Source organism: Thermobia domestica, chromosome 18, assembly GCF_964235325.1.
Source record: "Thermobia domestica chromosome 18, izTheDome1.hap1.1, whole genome shotgun sequence".
NCBI classification, from domain to species: domain Eukaryota; kingdom Metazoa; phylum Arthropoda; class Insecta; order Zygentoma; family Lepismatidae; genus Thermobia; species Thermobia domestica.
In genome coordinates, this window is record NC_137471.1 from 178414501 (window position 1) to 178425243 (window position 10743).

A 10743-nucleotide genomic window follows, 5' to 3' on the forward strand; every position below is an offset into this window, starting at 1 on the left:
GCCTATTCAAGATTCGCATAATACCTCACAGCTATGCGAACATCAATCCAAGTAATGTCACAGAGTCCATTTGCTTATATGTGAAAGTTGATATTTTTAAAACTTGTTTTAGCTCGCATATGTACGTAGTCCTTCACACCATTAGTACTTACATTTCCTCTTGAAACTATTCTTTTGCGCACCTTATTAAATCGTCCAGTATGTATGGGAAATTTTTGGCGTTCTCATAAAAAATTAGTAGCTTAATGAAATTTACAGGATAGTTTACTTTCTCCAATTAGATTATAAAGGTAACCAAGAAAGTTTTGTCACTTTTCGTCGAGGTCTGTGATCAATTGTCCATTACACCGTGAGCTAAATGCGAATTGAGATACTGGGAAGATCAGTCGTTGGTCTGGATATATCCAACATACTACCTGGTTGTGTCAATTCAGTTACACCGTTAACTTCGTGAATAGGACACCTCCACAGGCGTCTTAAGGTAATGAGTTGAAACTGGGTTCATTCGCCTCTGCAGCGGGGAGGAAGAAATGTCTGGCATTCGTGAATACGTCAACAGTGCAGCGGTAGTATCACGAGGTTTACTTGTTTTTGTTTGAAGGTTTATTAGGGCTTCTCGGTGATTCCTATTCCCGCCAATTTCGAACTCTTTACTTAAGCCATGTTGTAAAATTAGTAACTTTTTCGGAATGTGGAAGGACACACATAACTCCGTAGGGAAAGAAGAAAAGATCTATGCAGGAATCCAAGTCTTTAGTAATTGTTATCTTTTGATCCAGTTTATATATAAGTCTGACACCGATAATTTTGCTTCTCTCGAAACTCGACGAAGGATTGGAATTTCAGCTCTTAAATGTACCAACAGGTCACATTCCTTTGTCTGTGATTCTTTGCAATTGATATTAAATCTATGTGTTAATAAGTCGTTGACACCATTTTGTTTGAACGTAATGACTGATTGTGTGCTCTTTGAAACGTCCGTGTCATGGTGACTCTTTGTACTATGAATGGCTAAACCTCTTTGGCTGAAGAAATATTTATTACAGTAAATGCATTTTATTTTCTTGTAATTATTAGTAACACCAAATCTACGGTTCTTGACTCTTATTGTGTTATGTGGAATCTTGCCATATTACCCTATTTTTGTGGATACCACCCTATTTTCATATCCTATATTCGTCCCACTCTTAATCATCTCCTTATGACGAAAAACCACCCAGTTTTTGGATTGGAGGAAAATCTAAGACGACTTTCTTCATAAACTGTTCTTATATTCAACGCAAACTGATACATCAATCTCAATCGCGATTGAGTTAAAATTGGATTCTCGTTCAGGCTCAGGCTGTGTGCTATTTGCCCAGTGCGTATGCGCAAAGCCGTTTGCTAATAAGAGATTTGTTGTAATGCACAGTGGTGTTCTTTGTGTGCTTCATGTATTTTTAACGTAATGTATTGGAGTTTCTACACGAAAGAATATTCGTTTGTGGATGGTGTGTGTTGAATTATTCATGACCTCATAAACTACGAGAATGCCAAAGGCAATTTCGAATGTAAGTTTAAAGACTCTTATAGAAGTGAATTTACGATTGTTCGCCAGGACGGAACTCAGTTTGAAGCAGAATGAACTGTGAACAATATCTGCCATTTATTGCTGGTTTCTTTTGAAAAACTTGCCTTACAGATATCCTTACAACTACAGATATCTTACAATAATACATACAAATCGAGAGTCACATTCATTGAACTTAGGAAACATTCAAGCAAAAAAAAAAAAAAAAACTATATCTGCTTTACTTTAATTTCGTCAGAAAAGTACATTGGAAGTATCACTTAACAGAGAAGTCACTAAAAAAGTGGTTCGCAGAATCCCAGTTCAGTATTTGTAATACACAAGTTCACGCCAGTACTTACACTTTAGAATCCCCCGCTTATCTAATTTTAAAATATTGAACCCTAGTTTTGTGACATTTACTTTGCTGGCGGTAACATTACATTCCCATTCCCATTTCTCGCTGTCGAATGAGTTATGGCTTCACGTGGCAATATTTCGTTAGGCTTATCGATATTCACAAACCATTTGTTTAAAATCCTTGAATTTTATACTATTTTAAAATATATTTAAAATACAATATTCGAAAAGCGTATGCTTTAGAATACGTGACCCAGATAACGACTTTTTATCCCTCCATCATCTTGGCGTTTTTGTTCGTAATGTTGCCGAGGCAGCTGTTCACGCACCCCGAGTTTATTTCTCTTCTACTCACAGTGCTACTAAGCCGGTTGTAAAGTTGGATTTTCGGAAAGGCTTTTAATGAGCTTCGCCGGGATACTATGCTTGCCGTAGCTCTGAAAGAGTTTCCTTCAATCTATCCGTATGTTTATCAACATTATGCTCAACTAAGTGACCTCTTTTTCGACGGAAACACCATTTCTTCTTAGAGAGGTGTACAACAAGATGATCCTTCTCTGGGTCCAACATCTTATTTTTTCTTAATGCGCGGTGGGTTGTCTTGGAACAGATGAAAGTACATTCGACGAAATATGTAGAATATTTAATGAGGCTACACCAGGCATACTTTCTCTAACAATTCAAAATGCTTGTCTTCTAGGTGCTGCTCTCACGTGGGAAGCACTTTCTAACGCGCTGTTGAATAAAATATCATTTAGAATTGTTCTTGCCTCGACTTTCCTCAATTTGAGTCTATTCAGCCTTTTCCTTTTACGGGCATCTTTATTAATCCCTAGCTTATCCTATTTTTACAATGCTTTCCATCTTGGCATAAACGTTCTTTGCTGAAAAAATGTGATACTGGCCTTGAATCAATTCTGAACTGCTCCTGAAACGACGACTCTGGGAAACACGCATATTTACCTGTTGGCTTGGGCGGTTTAGGTATTCGGCGAGCTGTGGTGATCCGAACATTTCTAGCGTCATACCACGGATCTATGCGTTTAATCGAAGCTCTGTTTCTACAGAGTTATTGTTTGAGCCCAGATGCTTCAGTTCAGGAAGGTTCTAATAAGTGGGGAAGCTTATGAGATATTTACTTTTCAGAAATTAACAAAAAGTGTTATCATTCATCTTGGTATACACCAGTTGCATGTGAATTACATAATTGTCTGTTGCAATCAGTGTTGTTAATTCCTGGTTCCTTGCTGGCTCATTTCCTGAGCAAGTGCATAGTTTATGGCGATACCTTCTCCGTCTTTAGGCCTTCATTTATTAAATGACAGCTTTCGAATTATTGTTTCCTTACGTTCAGGTTTATCTTCTTCTTACCCTCATCGCTGTCCAGTTTGTGAAGATGAGTTTAATGAACGTGACCTGCATGGCCATTGATGTATGAAGAGCGCTGGTAATTTCCACTGATACTCCTTCGTTAATGATGTAATACTATGTGCCTTTAACACAGCTGGATTTCCTTCAATACCTAATGGTTGCTGTCGTTCAGATGAAAAGAGACTGGATGGGATTACACTGGTTCCATGGATGACAGGTAAATGTTTGTTGTGGGACTCCACGTGCGTTGATACATACGCTGATTCAAGTCTACCTCTATCAATAGTGAACGCTGGAGCTGTGGCTAATCGCACAGAAGCTGAAAAGCAAAGAAACTACAACGACCTTATCGAAGCCTTGAATTCATTATTGAGGTAAGAAAACGCATTTTTTGTGTTTCCAGCGACGTTTGCTCCATATCTTATATAATACAGTGCATATCTGTTTCTATCCAACCTGGTAACGTCTCGTCAGTCCTTGGCAATTTACTACCTTGAAAGGAACTGGTTGAGGTGTTTGTACTCTAATAAGAAAAGCTTTATATATATTAGTCCCTGGACAATAGTTTTCTCTTTTGACGTCATAATTATATATTTAAATTATAATTTATATAAATGCAAACTCGGTGTAGTTATGTAACTTCCCTTTTAAGAATTATAATTTAAAATCCTGTTTAAAGTTGGAAACAGAAATTACGAATCATAACGTTCCTTTATTCCAAGACAGTTTATTGCAATTATTCCAGTAATACCTAGTGCAGGATTTACGTATAAGCTGAACAAGCTATAGCTTAGTGTCCCACTCATTGGGGGCCCAAGAAATTTAAGGAAGAAAACTGTTTGTAATGTAATTTCCAAATAGCAAGAAAAAGCAATTAAGATAAAACGCAGGTACAACAATGGTGTTTTGTATTGTTATATACGAGGCTTTTATGAAGCAAGTAATAAGGTTCTATTTCTGAGTCCCACTTGTTATGACGCCCTGTTATCCAGTCCTGCTTATAATGGATCTCCCGTTTCTCAGCCCTGCTTGAACGGGACCCTTGTTTCCATTTATATATCCATTAGGTCAATAAATTAACATATAGCATATATTCAAACCTTCAAAAGAGCGACAGTTTTTCACTGAAAAAGAAAACTGGAAGTATTCACGTACAAAAGACCCCTCTCTATAGCTTAGGGGCCCATTAAACCTAAATCCTCCACTACAAATACTCAACTCATTTGAAAACCGATTTCACAAAATTTTACTTCTTAAAACTCGTCGGTACGCTCCTATATTTTTTTCACTATTGCAAGTTGATCTATCACTTTTGGATTGAAACCTAGGAGCCGATCTTAGCATTATCTCAGTATCACACCAATGTATACTATTACTTATATAAGTAGAATATTAAAGAAAATATATCAAAATGCCATAATTACAATTGATATACACAAAATAATGTCACATCTGAAAATAATGCCGCATTATAAGGAAGTTTTTTAAACTTATGTAGTAAATTGTCCGTAGAAAAAACAGCAAAAATTTTTATAAACGATAGAAATATTTTACGGTATATAAAAGACAAAAAAAAAACATTCCTGGCGCGTTGGGCCATAAACATTACGATTGGGTTGCTTCAGATGAGAAAGGTCGTTGTAACAACGAGTTTTAAGGAGACTCGTTATATTTTAGTAATTTAGGTTTCATATAACATACTCTGCCGTGTAACGTGGGTTCCTGTCACCACGGCATGGCGCGTCCTGAGGTTGCGGATCGAGGAGAAGGCCTCTAGATATAGAGGTTAGCTGCGAATATACTGAATAAGCAGTCACGGACAAACGACTAGGAGTGGTCCTCCAGCTTGGAGGTTTGGGTAAGGCTAACAACCTCATCCTGTAAAAAAAAGCATTTGTTCAGAAATATTCACAAAAGTCTCGGACAAGGACTGATAACTTGGCACGACCTCAGCAAAAGAAAATTGACATGAGATTTGGAACATGGAATATTAGAAGTCTTTATAGGGCAGGCACGCTAAAATTCGTAACGAGTGAGTTAGAGAAATACAGGATTTACCTAGTAGGAGTTCAGAACATTAGGTGGGAAGGAAATGGCTCTCTGAATTCCGGTAATTTTATGTTCTTTTACGGGGAAGGAAATAAAAATCACCTGTTAGGAACAGGGTTTTTCGTTCACAAACGAATATTACCAGCAATTAAACGGGTTGAATTTCTTACTAGCAGTCCTTCTTTTATTACTCTTAAGGGACGGTGGTGTGATATCATTGTTTTAAATGTAAATGCCCTAACTAAAGATATGGATGACGATATAAGAGACAGTTTTTACGAAGAAGTGGAAAGGATATTTGACCATATCCCGCGATACCATATGAAAATTCAATTAGGGGACTTCAATGCGAAGATACGACGAAAGGATATTTTCAAACCGATTATCGGGAACGAACGCCTGCATGAGGAAAGTAATGACAACGCTGTTAGACTCGTAAACTGTTCAACATCCAAAAATCTAATCGTCAAGAGTACAAAATTCCCACATCGTGACGTTCATAAATACACTTCGATATCACCAGACGGAAAAACACGTAACAAAATTGATCACGTTTTAGTAGATGGAAGAAAGCAATCTAGCATAACTGATGTCCGCTCATTTAGAGGGGTTGACTGTGACACTGATCACTACCTGGTAGCAGCGATAATACAAGAGAGATTATCGTTCAATAAATGTAATATTCATTGTCCGAAAACGGAGAGATTCAATTTAAAGAAATTAGAAGAGAGCCAGGTAAGAGAGGAATACCAGATTGAAGTTTCGAATAGATTCTCGGCTTTAGAAGATTCGGAGTGCACTACTGTTGAGGATACCTGAATTGAAATTAGAAATAGCATTGAAAGTTCAGCAAAAGAAAAATTGGGACACGCGAAAATGCGTAGGAAGAAACCATGTTTCGACCATGAATGCATAAAACTAGCAGAGAAGAGAAAACAGGTAAAATTACGCTGGCTACAAAATCCGAATGAAATAACTACCAAAATTTCGCAGATATCAGACGGGAAACTTACGAAACTTTTAGAACAAAAAACGCGATTTTCTGAAAGCTAAATTAAGGAACTTCAATATAAAAGTAAAAATAAAAACTCCGGGACATGTATAAGGGGATCAGCGAATTTATGAAAGGCTATCAACCTCGTGGTTATATATTAAAGAAATCTGACGGTACAGTTCTCACTGATACGGATAGCATCTTAAATAGATGGAAAGATTTCTTTGACGATTTGCTTAACACGCAACCAAAAACTAGTGTGCATGGAGAAAAGGAGATGCCTACCGCACAACCGTATATTCCAGAACCCAGTCGAATAGAAGTACAGACCGCTATAAAGAAATTAAAGAAACACAAATCTCCTGGTGTAGATGAAATTCCGGCTGAGTTAATTCCGCTGAGGAGGCGAAAAATTGTGGAACAAGAAACACAAGCTCATTCTCCTTATTTGAAACAAGGAAAAATTGCCACAAGATTGGAAAGAATCAGTCATTGTTCCAATTCACAAGAAAGGCTACAAACTGACTGTAATAAGTATCGATGTATTTCTCTTCTTTGAACATCCTATAAAATGCTTACAAATAGTCTATTAGGAAGTTTGACCCCATAGGTAGATGAAATTATTGGAGATTATGAGTGCGGATTTAGACGAAATCGATCAACTATCGAGCAAATATTTACCATTCGCCAAATACTCGAAAAAAAAGTGGGAATACAATACCCCGGTACATCAACTACTTATTGATTTTAGAAAGGCGTGCGACTCGGGTAGGAGAGAAACATTATAAAACATTCTTACAGAAATTGGAATACTGAGAAAGCTAATTAGATTAATTAAGATATGTTTAAATGGATCCCAAAGTAAAGTCCGGGTGGGAAAATGTTTGTCCACGAGTTTTCACATCGAAAATGGCCTGAAACAAGGAGAAGTGTTGTCGCCATTATTATTTAACTTTGTTCTTGAATATGCTATAAGGAAAATCAAAGAGAGCAACCAGGGTCTAGAGTTGAACGGTATTCACCAGGTTATGGCATATGCTGATGTATATTTCATAGGGGATGATAGGAGAACAAAGAAAGAAATGCAGAGGTCTTATTAAACCCAGGGACAGGGGTTTAGAAGTAAATGGAGAGAAAATCAAATAGATGGAAGTGCGTCGGGACCGTAGTACAGCAAATTATGGATGCGTTAAAATATTAAATAATACTTTTGATAAAGTGGATAGTTCCAAATATCTAGGATCAATATTAACAAACGAAAATCATATTCACGGAGCAATTAAATGTCGACTAAAAGCAGGGAATTTGTGTTATTATTCGGTTCGAAATCTCTTGTCGTCGCGAATTCTCTCCAGGAATTTAAAGCTTAAAATAGACAAAACGATAATCATGCCTGATGTTCTGTATGGTTGCGAAACTCGGATAGAAGAACATAGACTGAAAGTATTTGAGAACAAGTGCTTAAGGCGAATAATCGGACCCAAGAGGAACGGGAATGGGGAATGGCGGAAGCTTCATAACGAGGAACTACATAGTCTATACGGTTTACCCAACATTGTTAGGGTCGTGAAGTCTAGGAGACTTAGGTGGGCGGGTCATGTACCTAGAATGGAAGAAAGTAGAAACGCTTTCAAAGTCTTGACTGGAAGACCAATCGGAAAATGACCATTAGGAAGACCTAGGCGCAGATGGGAGGACAATATTAAGATGGATCTCGTTGAGATTGGAATACAAAGTGGAAACTGGATGCAGTTAGCTAAGGATAGAAGTCAGTGGAGAGCTATTGTGAACGCGGCATTGAACCTCCGGGTTCCATCGGCCATAGAGTTAGTTAGTTAGTTAGTTACAGTATACTCTGCTTGTTTCAGGAAACGAAAGGTACCTATTACACTGAAAACTAAAAAGAGAAAGAAAGAAGTAACTTCGAAAGATTCATAAAAGTAACGTATAATTCAAGGAGAGTTCAACACCAAGATAATGTCAAAATGTTACTTTCATCCTGTTTTTTTTTATCGGTGGAGGTGTAAAATATCGGCCTGGTAAATATGTATATAGCGAAAAGGAGCTAGGGGACTCTTTCAGGATATGCTACCTTTGTAAATCCAGCAGAATTGGAGCAAGGATGTCTGCATATCCACAGTATTATAGAATACCAGGAAAACTGACTGAATCGTTCGACTACTATCTTCACCAGTGGTTGGTAAAGCCAAAATTCACAGTTCATATCTGAAACTGCTACCAAAGACGACACCGAACAAATAACGCTGTAGAATTTTGGAACCATTGCATAAACTCAGTTGTGGGTAAACCACAACACCGAGTGAAAGATTTGGTTGTATTCTTGAAAAAAGAAGCAGAAGGTTCAGATGTAATGATTACGAGAATAGAGTTGAGTTTGGTGAAAAGGAAGAAAAGTGTGTTGATTGACGGTAAAATTATGAGAGCAACTGAGTCACTGTCACTGGACATTGGGAAGTTTTTAAGAACTGTCTTTTAAGTAATCTATATCGATTAAAGAAACGGAAAGCCTTTAGGACTGACATATGAAAATATTGAACGAAGTTATTGATAGTGAAGAATATTTGAATATCATTCAATAAGTTTGAAAGTACTGGCTGCAATTTTATTTTTGGAACTAGACCTTTACAAAATATGTGTGTGTGTGTGAGAGAGAGAGAGAGAGAGAGTGAGTTTGTGTAACTACGGACGAAATGCTACTCGACCACATGGCGGGCCGAAACCTAAGCTTCGTGGAATTGGGACGAAACGCTACTTCGAAACAAACGGGACGACTTTCCTTAAAAGCTTATCTGTGATATAATTAACTTTATAAACAAGCAAATATATTCGTTTTTAATTATGACAACGTTTCAGAAAAGTAAAGAATAAGAAAAAACAACTATTTCGATATCTTATTGAATCTTTCAACACAATTATTGTGTTAAATTTTGAATTAGCCTAATTTCTTGGTGTTGAATTTGTTTACTGGTTTAATGTAAATTATGAATATGCTTCAAATTGTCGGTTTCCAGTGTTTGAGACCATATTATTATCTCTGCATGAATTATAATTTTTCCTTAGAATATCATTAGATAAAATTTATTTGTGTAACAGTTTACAAGAATATTAGCCTAATTTTAATTTTCAATATTACCTGGAGCAATATCGATGATATTAAGAATGGCAAAAGGTCAAACATTTTCTCTCAATCAAAAACATGTGAGTAGTTCCATGCAGTTCATTTGGATTCCAGTGAACCTGTTATGTTTGAACAAATAAAGAATTAACAAAACATTACTAATTAGCTATTTTGTAACTGACTAGCACATGACATATATATGAAACTAATACGTGTTATGTATGTATGATAATTTCGTAAAGTTGATGATAAGTTATTAACTTAAATTAACAGTTTAAGTAGAAAATGCTTTTTAGTTATTTGAAATTAGAATAAATAAGACTGCTCTTAATTTTTAACCTGTTAAGAAAGCTATAAAGAAGTTCTTACTTGTGTGATAACTCGTTTGTAAAGAAAGTACAAGTACTACTCAGCTATACTCCAAGTGCTAACATTCGCAGGTGCATGTATCCTTAATGAGTACATTCAAAAAATATCCATGGTTTTATTCGATATTTATTGCATGATTTGTTTTGTTAAAGAAATCTTAGTTTAGGCATTGTATTCAATGCACTAAATACAATTTCCTTTTACCAATTGTGTAATAAACACGTGTTACCTCGTAAATAATGAAATTCTTAGTTTACTGTTTAAATTTATATTCCAGTATGCAATTAATGTCAGTTTCTGTAAATTGTATTTATGAAAACAACCTTTGCTCCGTATTTTAATACTGAAAATCAATGTAAATACTGACACATTATGTTTAAGTCTCTTTTAGCTGGGTTCTCTCTTTATAAAATTTGAATTAGAATGTTATTGTCGATTCCAGCGAACACATAATTAAACAAATTTTATCTTATGAAAGAGTTCAATATTATAGCTATAGTGTTAATATCCGTATTTATGGTCTATTGTATTTTGTAACCATGTTAATTTAAATGCATCGTTATATGAGAATGATTTAAGGTAAGAATGAAGATAAAACATATTTTTGGAGACACATTGGGTTAAACTTGATATCAGCTGCTACTTTTTGTGTGAGTAAAATGCTACAACAGTTTTCTAATAGAACTAAAGAATCTCCACCATTAATTCTTTATTCAATGTAGATTAATTTACATATATTTAACAAATTTAGTATTTTACCTTATTTTTAACAATGCATTGTTCCTTTCAATATATTTCTTGAGAACTCCGTTTTCACATATTAAATATTATCCATACAAGGATACAACATTTTTCAAAGAATGGTAGTTTTTGTTATTGCGTTTTTGCTATTCCGTATACAAAATCTTTTCA

At 35.8% G+C, this 10743-nt stretch overlaps 1 protein-coding gene across 2 annotated transcripts in view; it reads right to left on the reverse strand.

The window, feature by feature from the left end:
- Positions 1–9922, reverse strand: part of LOC145675616 (uncharacterized) — a 57140-nt gene extending 47218 nt beyond the window's left edge. For both annotated transcript variants that reach the window (XM_081746155.1, XM_081746154.1), the window contains exons 1-2: positions 9832–9922; positions 9478–9581 (exon numbers count right to left, since the gene is read on the reverse strand). In XM_081746155.1, the coding sequence (XP_081602281.1) occupies positions 9478–9522 (45 nt within the window). In that variant the 5' untranslated portion in view covers positions 9523–9581; positions 9832–9922. The remainder of the gene's footprint in view (positions 1–9477; positions 9582–9831) is intronic.
- Between the last annotated feature and the right edge of the window lie 821 nt (positions 9923–10743).